This window comes from Mustelus asterias, chromosome 5, assembly GCF_964213995.1.
Source record: "Mustelus asterias chromosome 5, sMusAst1.hap1.1, whole genome shotgun sequence".
In the NCBI taxonomy this organism is placed as follows: domain Eukaryota; kingdom Metazoa; phylum Chordata; class Chondrichthyes; order Carcharhiniformes; family Triakidae; genus Mustelus; species Mustelus asterias.
Window position 1 is genome coordinate 13,120,561 of NC_135805.1, and position 15,977 is coordinate 13,136,537.

Genomic DNA, 15,977 nt, shown 5'->3' on the forward strand with positions numbered 1-15,977 from the left:
AGGGAATCGAAATGAGGGGACTGAGAGCGAGGAGGTTAGCTCGCAAATAGATAAGGAATGTAGACAGGGTAAGAGGGAGGTTAGACGAGTGAGGGAGAAGGGAAGTGCTCAGGCTGAAGGTCTGAGATGTGTCTATTTTAATGCCAGGAGTGTAGTGAATAAAGTGGATGAGCTTGGAGCGTGGATTGCTGCTTCGAATTGTGATGTGGTGGCCATTACGGAGACTTGGATGTCTCAGGGACAGGACTGGGTGCTTCAGGTGCCGGGTTTTAGATGTTTCAGGAAGGACAGGGAGGGAGGCAAGAGAGGGGGGGGAGTGGCACTGTTGATCAGGGATAGTGTCACGGCTGTAGAGAAGGTGGACGCCGTGGAGGGACTGACTACGGAATCTCTGTGGGTGGAGGTTAGGAACAGGAAGGGGTCGGTAACTTTGCTGGGTGTTTTCTATAGGCCGCCCAATAGTAACAGAGATGTTGAGGAGCAGATGGGGAAACAGATCCTGGAGAGATGTAGGAATAACAGAGTTGTCGTGATGGGAGATTTTAATTTCCCAAACATAGATTGGAATATCCCTAGGGCTAGGGGTTTGGATGGAGAGGAGTTTGTTAGGTGTGTCCAGGAGAGTTTCCTGACACAGTATGTGGATAAGCCTACTAGAGGAGAGGCTGTTCTTGATCTGGTGCTGGCTAATGAACCTGGACAGGTGGAGGATCTCTCGGTGGGTGAGCATCTTGGGGATAGCGATCATAATTCTATCTCCTTCACGATAGCATTGGAAAGAGATAGGGTCAGGCAGGCTAGGAAAGTGTTTCTCTGGAGTAAAGGGAAATACAGTGTCATCAGGGAGGAAATTAGACGGGTAAATTGGAAGGAGGCATTCTTGGGGAAAAGTACCGAAGGAAAGTGGAGGATTTTCAAGGAATGTTTGTCTGGAGCTCTGCATGACAACGTTCCGATGAGACAGGGGGGTGTTGGTAGGGTACGGGAACCGTGGTGCACGAAGGTTGTGATGAACCTGGTGAATAAGAAAAGAGAGGCGTACAGAAGGTTCAGAGAGCTAGGAGGTGTTAAGGATTTAGAGGAGTATACGCGATGTAGGAAGGAGCTTAAGAAGGAAATTAGGAGAGCGAGAAGGGGTCATGAGAAGACCTTGGCGGGTAAGATTAAGGAGAATCCCAAGGCTTTCTACAAATATGTCAAGAGTAAAAGGATGAGATGTGAAGGCATAGGACCCTTAAAGGGTGAAGGGGGAAAAGTTTGTGCGGAACCGTTAGAAATGGCGGAGCTGCTTAATGAATACTTTACCTCGGTATTCACGGTGGAAAGGGAGCTGGGTGGTTGTACTGCTGGATTGCGGAGGACAGAAAGGATCGAGCATGTGGACATAAAGAAAGAGGATGTGTTGGAACTATTGAATGGCATCAAGGTTGGTAAGTCGCCGGGACCGGATGGGATGTACCCCAGGTTACTGTGGGAGGCGAGGGAGGAGATTGCGGAGCCTTTGGCGATGATCTTTGCATCGTCGATGGAGACGGGAGAGGTTCCGGAGGATTGGAGGATTGCGGATGTGGTCCCTATATTCAAGAAAGGGAACAGGGACAGCCCGGGAAATTACCGACCGGTGAGTCTAACCTCAGTGGTTGGTAAGTTGATGGAGAGGATCCTGAGAGACAGGATTTATGATCATCTAGAGAAGTTTAGTATGATCAAAAGTAGTCAGCACGGCTTTGTCAGGGGCAGGTCGTGCCTTACGAGCCTGGTTGAGTTCTTTGAAAATGTGACCAAGCACATTGACGAAGGAAGAGCGGTGGATGTGGTCTATATGGACTTCAGCAAAGCGTTCGATAAGGTCCCCCATGCAAGACTTCTTGAGAAAGTGAGAGGGCATGGGATCCAAGGGGCTGTTGCCTTGTGGATCCAGAACTGGCTTGCCTGCAGAAGGCAGAGAGTGGCTGTGGAGGGGTCTTTCTCTGCATGGAGGTCAGTGACCAGTGGAGTGCCCCAGGGATCTGTTCTGGGACCCTTGCTGTTTGTCATTTTCATAAATGACCTGGATGAGGAAGTGGAGGGATGGGTTGGTAAGTTTGCTGACGACACCAAGGTAGGTGGTGTTGTGGATAGTTTGGAGGGATGTCAGAAGTTGCAGCGAGACATAGATAGAATGCAAGACTGGGCGGAGAAGTGGCAGATGGACTTCAACCCGGATAAGTGTGTAGTGATCCATTTTGGCAGATCCAATGGGATGGAGCAGCAGTATAAAATGAAGGGTACCATTCTTAGCAGTGTAGAGGATCAGAAGGACCTTGGGGTCCGGGTCCATAGGACTCTTAAATCGGCCTCGCAGGTGGAGGATGCGGTCAAGAAGGCGTATGGCGTACTAGCCTTCATTAATCGAGGGATTGAGTTTAGGAGTCGGGAGATAATGCTGCAGCTTTATAGGACCCTGGTTAGACCCCACTTGGAGTACTGCGCGCAGTTCTGGTCACCTCATTACAGGAAAGATGTTGAAGCCATTGAAAGGGTGCAGAGGAGATTTACAAGGATGTTGCCTGGATTGGGGGGCATGCCTTATGAGGATAGGTTGAGGGAGCTTGGTCTCTTCTCCCTGGAGAGACGAAGGATGAGAGGTGACCTGATAGAGGTTTACAAGATGTTGAGGGGTCTGGATAGGGTGGACTCTCAGAGGCTATTTCCAAGGGCTGAAATGGTTGCTACGAGAGGACACAGGTTTAAGGTGCTGGGGGGTAGGTACAGGGGGGATGTCAGGGGTAAGTTTTTCACTCAGAGGGTGGTGGGTGAGTGGAATCGGCTGACGTTGGTGGTGGTGGAGGCAAACTCGTTGGGGTCTTTTAAGAGACTTCTGGATGAGTACATGGGATTTAATGGGATTGAGGGCTATAGATAGGCCTAGAGGTGGGGATGTGATCGGCGCAACTTGTGGGCCGAAGGGCCTGTTTGTGCTGTGGCTTTCTATGTTCTATGTTCTAAGTACTTTATAAAGAGTAATCAGTGTTGTAAACACAGCCACTAATTGGCACACAGCAAACTCCCACAAATAGCAATGTTGCAGAACAACCCAATCTTGTGGCCAAGCCAATCATTGGCAAAGATCGTCCTGAATCTTCTCAGAATTTACTCGTGTCCGCAGCCAAGTTAAAACCGAAAGCAAAGAACTGACCTCAGGCTGCAGGGCAACTGTTGATAATTTCAGATTCAATCGTTTTAATGTGACTCTCAGTTTGTCATTGATGGGGGGTAGAATAGAATCCGAGTATCAGGCCCTTCATTTTAGTTTTACCAGAATAAGTAGACTAGGTTAAGGTAATTATAAAGTGCCTTAGTGAGAATTCACAACGTGTCTGGAACAAAATATACAAAGGTATTATAAACTGCAAAGGTATTGTAAACTGTACAACCACAAATTAACCAAGTATTATAAGCTTAAACTGTATTTTCAATATATATGTATTGTGCGCCTTGGCCAACTTCATTCTGAATGCAGCATGATGGGAAACACAGGCCAATTTCTGTTAATACAATGGAGTCATGATGTGGAGATGCCGGCGTTGGACTGGGGTAAGCACAGTAAGAAGTCTCACAACACCAGGTTAAAGTCCAACAGGTTTATTTGGTAGCAAATTTACCTGGGTCTCCTTTGCTACCATATTTGCTACCAAATAAACCTGTTGGACTTTAACCTGGTGTTGTGAGACTTCTTACAATACAATGGAGCACAGAGACGCAGCTACTCTTATCTGTTTTTGGATATGCAAAAGGCAAGTTGAATCATAGGCCTGCTATTTAAGGGAGTGAATTCGTTCATGGATAGCGAGGCTGGAGCAGTCTCTCAAGCTGATAAAGGAGACCCAGGTTCCAGCCAAAGAGTGACTCCTTTCACCAATTAAAAATCACAGGTGTTAATAATTTTACCGGGCAATATTAGGTCAGAGAGGACAGTTAACCCTCAGTGACTCTGTCTCTCTCCTGATGCATGCATTAGCAAATAAATTCCTTTTTGTTCTTTAACTATATACTGTCTTTCACTGTCAGAGAAAGGAACTAATGAAAAGTGGAACTTTTTCAAGGAACAAATACTGGGTGTTCTTGATAGGTATGTCCCTGTCAGGCAGGGAGGAAATGGCCGAGTGAAGGAACCATGGTTCACGAAAGAGGTGGAATGTCTTGTGAAAAGGAAGAGGGAAGCTTATGTAGGGATGAGGAAACAAGGTTCAGATGGCTCGATTGAGGGTTACAAGTTAACAAGGAATGAGCTGAAAAAGGGGCTTAGGAGAGCTAGGAGGGGACACGAGAAGTCCTTGGCGGGTCAGATCAAGGAAAACCCCAAGGCTTTTTACTCTTATGTGAGGAATAAAAGAATGACCAGGGTGAGGTTAGGGCCGGTCAAGGACAGTAGTGGGAACTTGTGTATGGAGTCAGTAGAGATAGGCGAGGTGATGAATGAATACTTTTCTTCAGTGTTCACCAAGGAGAGGGGCCATGTTTTTGAGGAAGAGAAGGTGTTACAGGCTAATAGGCTGGAGGAAATAGATGTTCGGAGGGAGGATGTCCTGGCAGTTTTGAATAAACTGAAGGTCGATAAGTCCCCTGGGTCTGATGAAATGTATCCTAGGATTCTTTGGGAGGCAAGGGATGAGATTGCAGAGCCTTTGGCTTTGATCTTTGGGTCCTCGCTGTCCACGGGGATGGTGCAAGAGGACTGGAGAATGGCGAATGTTGTTCCTCTGTTTAAGAAAGGGAATAGAAATGACCCTGGTAATTATAGTTAGTCTTACTTCGGTGGTTGATAAATTGATGGAAAAGGTCCTTAGAGATTTACGACCATTTAGAAAGATGCGGATTAATCCGGGATAGTCAGCACGGATTCGTGAAGGGCAAGTCGTGCCTCACAAATTTGATAGAATTTTTTGAGGAAGTAACTAAGTGTGTTGATGAAGGTAGGGCAATTGATGTCATATACATGGATTTTAGTAAGGCGTTTGATAAGGTCCCCCATGGTCGGCTTATGATGAAAGTGAGGAGGTGTGGGATAGAGGGAAAGTTGGCCGATTGGATAGGTAACTGGCTGTCTGATCAAAGACAGAGGGTGGTGGTCGATGGGAAATTTTCGGATTGGAGGCAGGTTGCTAGCGGTGTGCCGCAGGGATCAGTGCTTGGTCCTCTGCTCTTTGCGATTTTTATTAATGACTTAGAGGAGGGGGCTGAAGGGTGGATCAGTAAATTTGCTGATGACACCAAGATTGGTGGAGTAGTGGATGAGGTGGAGGGCTGTTGTAGGCTGCAAAGAGACATAGATAGGATGCAAAGCTGGGCTGAAAAATGGCAAATGGAGTTTAACCCTGATAAATGTGAGGTGATTCATTTTGGTAGGACTAATTTAAATGTGGATTACAGGGTCAAAGGTAGGGTTCTGAAGACTGTGGAGGAACAGAGAGATCTTGGGGTTCATATCCACAGATCTCTAAAGGTTGCCACTCAAATGGATAGAGCTGTGAAGAAGGCCTATAGTGTGTTAGCTTTTATTAACAGGGGGTTGGAGTTTAAGAGCCGTGGGGTTATGCTGCAACTGTACAGGACCTTGGTGAGACCACATTTGGAATATTGTGTGCAGTTCTGGTCACCTCACTATAAGAAGGATGTGGAAGCGCTGGAAAGAGTGCAGAGGAGATTTACCAGGATGCTTCCTGACAGGGACATACCTATCAAGAACACCCAGTATTTGTTCCTTGAAAAAGTTCCACTTTTCATTAGTTCCTTTCTCTGACAGTGAAAGACAGTCTTATGAGGAAAGGTTGAGGGAGCTAGGGCTGTTCTCACTGGAGCGGAGGAGGCTGAGGGGAGACTTAATAGAGGTTTATAAAATGATGAAGGGGATAGATAGAGTGAACGTTCAAAGACTATTTCCTCGGGTGGATGGAGCTGTTACAAGGGGGCATAACTATAGGGTTCGTGGTGGGAGATACAGGAAGGATATCAGAGGTAGGTTCTTTACGCAGAGAGTGGTTGGGGTGTGGAATGGACTGCCTGCAGTGATAGTGGAGTCAGACACTTTAGGAACATTTAACCGGTTATTGGATAGGCACATGGAGCACACCAGGATGATAGGGAGTGGGATAGCTTGATCTTGGTTTCAGATAAAGTTCGGCACAACATCGTGGGCCGAAGGGCCTGTTCTGTGCTGTACTGTTCTATGTTCCATGTTCTATGTATGTATTGGTTGAGTGAGGTTCAACAAGTACACAGCACCCCAGGGGAAACCTCAGAGAATTTTTCTGACAGTCATTAATACATTATTCAGCATCTTGTGCTAAATTGAGAAAAGCCATTTCAATAAAATCTAAAACCGCATTATTAGAAACCAGCCAGATTAGTGAAATAGACATTTAAAGAATCAGTAATTCATTAATGATATGTTAAGAAGGCTGATAATGTAATCTGGAATGTCAAAGTTTCTAACTCTTCAAATCTCCCAGTGCAGTGCACTGCTCGGGTAGCGCAGAAGCTCGGGAGATATCAGCGGTGGCTGTTTCATGGGCTTCCCACTGGGACTCATAGCCTCTGCGAGCCTCCAGGGCGAAAATTTCCAGCGTAATGTATAATCTACATCCCAGAGTACTTAAAATAATCTTCATCCCAGAGTGCTTAAGGAAGTGGCTCTAGAAATAATGGATGCATTGGTGGTCATTTTCCAGGATTCTATAGACTCTGGAACAGTCCCTGCAGATTGGAGGGTAGCTAATGTCACCCCAATATTCAAAAAGGGAGGTAGAGGGAAAACAGGGAATTATAGACCAGTAAGCTTAACATCAGTAGTGGGGAAAATTCTCGAATCCATTATCAAGGACTTTATAGCAGATCATTTGGAAAGCAGTGGCAGGATCAGACAGAGTCAGCATGGGTTTATGACGGGGAAATCATGCTTCACAAATCTGTTGGAATTCTTGAAGATGTAACTAGTAGAGTTGACAAGGGGGAGCCAGTCGATGTGGTATATTTGGACTTTCAGAAAACGTTTGACAAAGTCCCGCATAAGAGATTATCGTGCAAGATTAAAGCGCATGGGATTGGGGGAAGGGTATTGAGATGGATAGAAAACTGGTTGGCAGAGAGGAAACAAAGAGTAGGAATTAATGGGTCCTTTTCAAATTGACAGGCAGTAACTAGTGGGGTGCCACAGGAATCAGTGCTGGGACCCCAGCTAGTTACAATATATATGAATGATTTGGATGAGGGAACAAAATATAACATCTCAAAGTTTGCAGATGATACCAAGTTGGGTGGGAGGGTGAACTGTGACGAGATCCTTCAGAATGATCTGGACAGGTTGGGTGAGTGGACAAATCAATGGCAGATGCAGTATAACTTGGAGAAGTGCAAGGTTATTCACTTTGGAAGCAAAAACAAGAAATGGCTGTAAATTGGGAGAGGGGAGCGTGCAGCGGGACCTGGGTGTCCTTGTGCACCAGTCACTGAAGGTAAGCATGCAGGTGCAGCAGGCGGTATAGAAGGTAAGTTGGCCTTCATTGCGAGAGGATTTGAGTACAGGAGCAGGGATGTGTTGTTGCAATTATCCAGGGCCTTGGTGAAGCCACACCTAGAGTATTGTGTGCAGTTTTGGTCTCCTTTTCTGAGGAAGGATGTTCTTGCTCTCGAGGGAGTGCAGCGAAGGTTTACCAGGATTCCGGGGATGGTGGGACTGATGTACGAGGAGAGATTGACTAGGTTAGGATTGTTTTCACTGGAGTTCAGACGAATGAGGGGGGATCTCATAGAGCCTAATAAAATTCTAACAGGACTAGACAGGGTAGATGCAGGGAGGATGTTCCCGATGATGGGGAAGTGCAGAACCAGGGGTCACAGTCTGAGGATTCAGGGTAGACTATTTAGGACGGAGGTGAGGAGACATTTCTTCACCCAAAGAGTGGTGAGCCTGTGGAATTCATTACCACAGGAAGTAGTTGATGCCAAAACATTGAATCCATTCAAGAGGCGGCTGGATACAGCACTTGGGTGAATGGGATCAAAGGTTATGGGGAGAAAGCAGGATTAGGCTATTGAGTTGGATGATCAGCCATGATCTTAATGAATGGTGGAGCAGGCTCGAAGGGAGAAATGGCCTCCTCCTGCTCCTATCTTCTATGTTTCTATGTAATCAGCGCCGCACCAATTTGCTGATTGCCATATGGATGTCCCTATTTACATCCCACGATCAGGCCCGGGACTGAAGTCTTCAGACCAGTAAACTCTCTCCCCCACATTCCCTCCACAGCCAAGGGTGGTTCCCTCCAGCCGGATTTACTCCTGTTCCACACTCACAGGGAACAGACGGCCGCGAACCCCTCTGGAGGGAAGAGAGACCATTGAGCCCCCTCAACTCCCCCTGCCAGGAGGTGGGGATAACAGGGGGTGCCCCTTGGGATCCTGGGACAGCCCAAAGGGGAAAATGGCACTGCCCGATTGGCACCTTGGCAATGCCCACTGGGCACCCCGCAGTGCCATGGGGCAAGGCATATTGGGGGTTGGCGCCTATTGGGCTGGCAGTGTGGGTGGGGGAACCCGCTACCACTTTGCATTTGGGTCGACTGGCAGAGGGAGGGAACAGGTGATTGGGGCACGAATTAAAGACTGGACAGTGTCAATAATTAAAGACTGGACAATGGTCAATAATTAAAGACTGGACATTGGTCAATAATTAAAGACTGGACAGTGTCAATAATTAAAGACTGGACAATATCCAATAATTAAAGACAGGACAGTGTCAATAATTAAAGACTGGACAATGGTCAATAATTAAAGACTGGACAGTGTCAATAATTAAAGACTGGACAATGGTCAATAATTACAGACTGGACAGTGTCAATAATTAATGACTGGACAATGTCAATAATTAAAGACTGGACAATGGTCAATAATTAAAGACTGGACAGTGTCAATAATTAAAGGCTGGACAGTGTCAATAATTAAAGACTGGACAATGGTCAATAATTAAAGACTGGACAGTGTCAATAATTAAAGTCTGGACAATGGGTCAATAATTAAAGACTGGACAGTGTCAATAATTAAAGGCTGGACAGTGTCAATAATTAAAGACTGGACAATGGTCAATAATTAAAGACTGGACAGTGTCAATAATTAAAGTCTGGACAATGGGTCAATAATTAAAGACTGGACAGTGTCAATAATTAAAGTCTGGACAATGGGTCAATAATTAAAGACTGGACAGTGTCAATAATTAAAGACTGGACAATGATCAATAATTAAAGGCTGGACAGTGTCAATAATTAAAGACTGGACAATGATCAATAATTAAAGACTGAACAGTGTCAATAATTAAAGACTGGACAATGGTCAATAATTAAAGACTGGACAATGACCAATAATTAAAGACTGGACAGTGTCAATAATTAAAGACTGGACAATGACCAATAATTAAAGACTGGACAATGGTCAATAATTAAAGACTGGACAATGGTCAATAATTAAAGACTGGACAGTGTCAATAATTAAAGACTGGACAATGATCAATCATTAAAGACTGGACAGTGTCAATAATTAAAGACTGGACAATGATCAATAATTAAAGACTGGACAATGGGTCAATAATTAAAGACTGGACAGTGTCAATAATTAAAGACTGGACAATGACCAATAATTAAAGACTGGACAATGGTCAATAATTAAAGACTGGACAGTGTTAATAATTAAAGACTGGACAATGATCAATAATTAAAGACTGGACAATGATCAATAATTAAAGGCTGGACAGTGTCAATAATTAAAGACTGGACAATGACCAATAATTAAAGACTGGACAGTGTCAATAATTAAAGGCTGGACAATGACCAATAATTAAAGACTGGACAATGGTCAATAATTAAAGACTAGACAGTGTCAATAATTAAAGACTGGACAATGGTCAATAATTAAAGACTGGACAATGACCTATAATTAAAGACTGGACCGTGTCAATAATTAAAGGCTGGACAATGACCAATAATTAAAGACTGGACAATGTCAATAATTAAAGACTGGACAGTGTCAATAATTAAAGACTGGACAATGATCAATAATTAAAGACTGGACAGTGTCAATAATTAAAGACTGGACAATGGTCAATAATTAAAGACTGGACAGTGTCAATAATTAAAGACTGGACAGTGTCAATCATTAAAGACTGGAGAATGGTCAATAATTAAAGACTGGACAGTGTCAATAATTAAAGACTGGACAGTGTCAATCATTAAAGACTGGAGAATGGTCAATAATTAAAGACTGGACAGTTTCAATAATTAAAGACTGGACAGTGTCAATAATTAAAGACTGGAGAATGGTCAATAATTAAAGACTGGACAGTGTCAATAATTAAAGACTGGACAGTGTCAATAATTAAAGACCGGACAATGGTCAATAATTAAATACTGGACAATGGTCAATAATTAAAGACTGGACATTGTCAATAATTATAGACTGGACAATGTCAATAATTAAAGAATGGACAATGATCAATAATTAAAGACAGGACAATGATCAATAATTAAAGACTGGACAGTGTCAATAATTAAAGACTGGACAATGGTCAATAATTAAAGACTGGACAGTGTCAATAATTAAAGACTGGACAATGTCAATAATTAAAGACTGGACAGTGTCAATAATTACAGACTGGACAATGTCAATAATTAAAGACTGGACAATGATCAATAATTAAAGACTGGACAGCGTCAATAATTAAAGACTGGACAATGATCAATAATTAAAGACTGGACAGTGTCAATAATTAAAGACTGGACAATGTCAATAATTAAAGACTGGAGAATGTCAATAATTAAAGACTGGACAGTGTCAATAATTAAAGACTGGACAATGGTCAATAATTAAAGACTGGACAGTGTCAATAATTAAAGACTGGACAGAGTCAATAATTAAAGACTGGACAGTGTCAATAATTAAAGACTGGAGAATGGTCAATAATTAAAGACTGGACAGTGTCAATAATTAAAGACTGGACAGTGTCAATAATTAAAGACTGGAGAATGGTCAATAATTAAAGACTGGACAGTGTCAATAATTAAAGACTGGACAGTGTCAATAATTAAAGACCGGACAATGGTCAATAATTAAATACTGGACAATGGTCAATAATTAAAGACTGGACATTGTCAATAATTATAGACTGGACAATGTCAATAATTAAAGACTGGACAATGATCAATAATTAAAGACTGGACAATGATCAATAATTAAAGACTGGACAGTGTCAATAATTAAAGACTGGACAATGTCAATAATTAAAGACTGGACAGTGTCAATAATTAAAGACTGGACAGTGTCAATAATTAACGACTGGACAATGGTCAATAATTAAAGACTGGACAATAGTCAATAATTAAAGACTGGACAGTGTCAATAATTAAAGACTGGACAATGGTCAATAATTAAAGACTGGACAATGATCAATAATTAAAGACTGGACCGAGTCAATAATTAACGACTGGACAATGGTCAATAATTAAAGACTGGACAATGGTCAATAATTAAAGACTGGACATTGGTCAATAATTAAAGACTGGACAATGGTCAATAATTAAAGACTGGACAGTGTCAATAATTAAAGATTGGACAGTGTCAATAATTAAAGACTGGACAGTGTCAATAATTAAAGACTGGACAGTGTCAATAATTAAAGACTGGACAATGTCAATAATTAAAGACTGGACAGTGTCAATAATTAAAGACTGGACAGTGTCAATAATTAACGACTGGACAATGGTCAATAATTAAAGACTGGACAATAGTCAATAATTAAAGACTGGACAGTGTCAATAATTAAAGACTGGACAATGGTCAATAATTAAAGACTGGACAATGATCAATAATTAAAGACTGGACCGAGTCAATAATTAACGACTGGACAATGGTCAATAATTAAAGACTGGACAATGGTCAATAATTAAAGACTGGACATTGGTCAATAATTAAAGACTGGACAATGGTCAATAATTAAAGACTGGACAGTGTCAATAATTAAAGATTGGACAGTGTCAATAATTAAAGACTGGACAATGGTCAATAATTAAAGACTGGACAGTGTCAATAATTACAGACTGGACAATGTCAATAATTAAAGACTGGACAATGATCAATAATTAAAGACTGGACAGTGTCAATAATTAAAGACTGGACAATGGTCAATAATTAAAGACTGGACAGTGTCAATAATTAAAGACTGGACAGAGTCAATAATTAAAGACTGGACAGTGTCAATAATTAAAGACTGGAGAATGGTCAATAATTAAAGACTGGACAATGATCAATAATTAAAGACTGGACAGTGTCAATAGTTAAAGACTGGACAATGTCAATAATTAAAGACTGGACAATGATCAATAATTAAAGACTGGACAGTGTCAATAATTAAAGACTGGAGAATGTCAATAATTAAAGACTGGACAGTGTCAATAATTAAAGACTGGACAATGGTCAATAATTAAAGACTGGACAGTGTCAATAATTAAAGACTGGACAGAGTCAATAATTAAAGACTGGACAGTGTCAATAATTAAAGACTGGATAGTTTCAATAATTAAAGACTGGAGAATGGTCAATAATTAAAGACTGGACAGTGTCAATAATTAAAGACTGGACAGTGTCAATAATTAAAGACTGGAGAATGGTCAATAATTAAAGACTGGAGAATGGTCAATAATTAAAGACTGGACAGTGTCAATAATTAAAGACCGGACTTTGGTCAATAATTAAATACTGGACAATGGTCAATAATTAAAGACTGGACATTGTCAATAATTATAGACTGGACAATGTCAATAATTAAAGACTGGACAATGATCAATAATTAAAGACTGGACAATGTCAATAATTAAAGACTGGACAGTGTCAATAATTAAAGACTGGACAATGGTCAATAATTAAAGACTGGACAGTGTCAATAATTAAAGACTGGACAATGTCAATAATTAAAGACTGGACAGTGTCAATAATTACAGACTGGACAATGTCAATAATTAAAGACTGGACAATGATCAATAATTAAAGACTGGACAGTGTCAATAATTAAAGACTGGACAATGTCAATAATTAAAGACTGGACAATGATCAATAATTAAAGATGGACAGTGTCAATAATTAAAGACTGGAGAATGTCAATAATTAAAGACTGGACAGTGTCAATAATTAAAGACTGGACAATGGTCAATAATTAAAGACTGGACAGTGTCAATAATTAAAGACTGGACAGAGTCAATAATTAAAGACTGGACAGTGTCAATAATTAAAGACTGGACAGTTTCAATAATTAAAGACTGGAGAATGGTCAATAATTAAAGACTGGACAGTGTCAATAATTAAAGACTGGACAGTGTCAATAATTAAAGACTGGAGAATGGTCAATAATTAAAGACTGGACAGTGTCAATAATTAAAGACTGGACAGTGTCAATAATTAAAGACCGGACAATGGTCAATAATTAAATACTGGACAATGGTCAATAATTAAAGACTGGACATTGTCAATAATTATAGACTGGACAATGTCAATAATTAAAGACTGGACAATGATCAATAATTAAAGACTGGACAGTGTCAATAATTAAAGACTGGACAATGTCAATAATTAAAGACTGGACAGTGTCAATAATTAAAGACTGGACAGTGTCAATAATTAAAGACTGGACAGTGTCAATAATTAAAGTCTGGACAGTGTCAATAATTAAAGACTGGACAATGGTCAATAATTAAAGACTGGACAGTGTCAATAATTAAATACTGGACAATGTCAATAATTAACGACTGGACAATGGTCAATAATTAAAGACTGGACAATAGTCAATAATTAAAGACTGGACAGTGTCAATAATTAAAGACTGGACAATGGTCAATAATTAAAGACTGGACAGTGTCAATAATTAAATACTGGACAATGTCAATAATTAACGACTGGACAATGGTCAATAATTAAAGACTGGACAATGATCAATAATTAAAGACTGGACAGAGTCAATAATTAACGACTGGACAATGGTCAATAATTAAAGACTGGACAATGGTCAATAATTAAAGACTGGACATTGGTCAATAATTAAAGACTGGACAATGGTCAATAATTAAAGACTGGACAGTGTCAATAATTAAAGATTGGACAGTGTCAATAATTAAAGACTGGACAATGGTCAATAATTAAAGACTGGACAGTGTCAATAATTACAGACTGGACAATGTCAATAATTAAAGACTGGACAATGATCAATAATTAAAGACTGGACAGTGTCAATAATTAAAGACTGGACAATGGTCAATAATTAAAGACTGGACAGTGTCAATAATTAAAGACTGGACAGAGTCAATAATTAAAGACTGGACAGTGTCAATAATTAAAGACTGGACAGTGTCAATAATTAAAGACTGGAGAATGGTCAATAATTAAAGACTGGACAATGATCAATAATTAAAGACTGGACAGTGTCAATAATTAAAGACTGGACTATGGTCAATAATTAAAGACTGGACAGTGTCAATAATTAAAGACTGGACAGTGTCAATAATTAAAGACTGGAAAATGGTCAATAATTAAAGACTGGACAGTGTCAATAATTAAAGACTGGAGAATGGTCAATAATTAAAGACTGGACAGTGTCAATAATTAAAGACTGGACAGTGTCAATAATTACAGACTGGACAATGTCAATAATTCAAGACTGGACAGTGTCAATAATTAAGACATGGACAGTGGTTACTCATTAAGGAATGGACAGTGGTCAGTAATTTATGAATGGACAGTGGTCAGTTATTAAGGAATGGATGGACATTGGTCATGCCTGTGATTCCCATCTCCCATGAATGAATAAACAAAACCTAGATAGACAGCCCATATTTGTGCTGGCTTCCTGGAGGGAAAGCATTGGAACTCACATGCGGTCTTCTCCATTGCCCTCCATTCACCCTGCATTCGCCTATAGACGTCTGGTCAGCAGGGAAAATTGGGTCCTCAAACAAGCAGCGTCTCTGCGCGCAGCTCCTCAGCAAGGAGCTGTAATGCTGATTATGGAGAATCCGGGGGTTAGATAAGCTTCCCTCTTTTGTAGCTGAGGATCGCTGGCTCCTGTCAGCTATCCTGTGTCCGTTCTGAGGGAGAATCTCTCGTACTTCCATCCGTCTCGCTGTCGGATACCTGGAAATAAAACAGAACTGATGAATGCAGTGTGTAATCAGTTTTCCCCATTGCTGGGATACAGCATCAAATCCAACCCTTTGACATTAACCGTAAGAACCCAGTCGGTAGGATTGAGGGGCTCGTTCCTCTACCATCTCCTGCCTCTTTCCATCCCTCTCTCTGTGGAAATCGAAGAATCTAACAGCTACCTACCTGTTGCACCTTCTTTATTGATCTTGTTATCCGGCTGGTTAAAGTCCAAAAATGATGTGGAGATGCCGGCGTTGGACTGGGGTAAACAAAAGTCCAAACATGCAGCTCTTTACAACTCCTTTTAACTGCTCCCCACCCCCACACTCTCCCACAAGCCGTTTCCTGTAACATTAGCTGGTGATTAATTCTGCTGAAATCCCCGAATACCGAAAGGTTGGCGGATTCTCAGTCAGCTTCTTTGACTGTTGCTGGGAGTGGCTTGGCAGTGAAAATGAAAGTTTCACAATCCCTTTCAAAACTTCTGATGAAATGCTATCCGCCTCAAACTGAGGTTTGTTTTCCCATTGTGGTGAACCATAGACAGTTAGCACTATGGGAACTGAACCATAGATGGTTAGCACTATGGGAACTGAACCATAGTTGGTTAGCACTATGGGTACTTGTACATATGTTACTGTTGTCACTGTTGGGGTTAGGGTTGGGGTGTTCTACCTGTTGGTATTGTTCTGTGGTACACTCCGGTTGGCTCCGCCTACTTGTAGGAGTATAAAGGTCACTGCACTGCCTGGTGACCCTTTAGT

General features: G+C 41.3%; 1 protein-coding gene across 1 annotated transcript in view; it reads right to left on the reverse strand.

Moving 5' to 3' along the window:
• Positions 1 to 15,450, reverse strand: part of LOC144493370 (calpain-14-like) — a 153,873-nt gene extending 138,423 nt beyond the window's left edge. The window contains exons 1-2 of the mRNA XM_078212192.1: positions 15,397 to 15,450; positions 14,943 to 15,201 (exon numbers count right to left, since the gene is read on the reverse strand). Coding sequence (XP_078068318.1) covers positions 14,943 to 15,182 — 240 coding nt within the window. The 5' untranslated portion in view covers positions 15,183 to 15,201; positions 15,397 to 15,450. The remainder of the gene's footprint in view (positions 1 to 14,942; positions 15,202 to 15,396) is intronic.
• Positions 15,451 to 15,977: the final 527 nt, after the last annotated feature.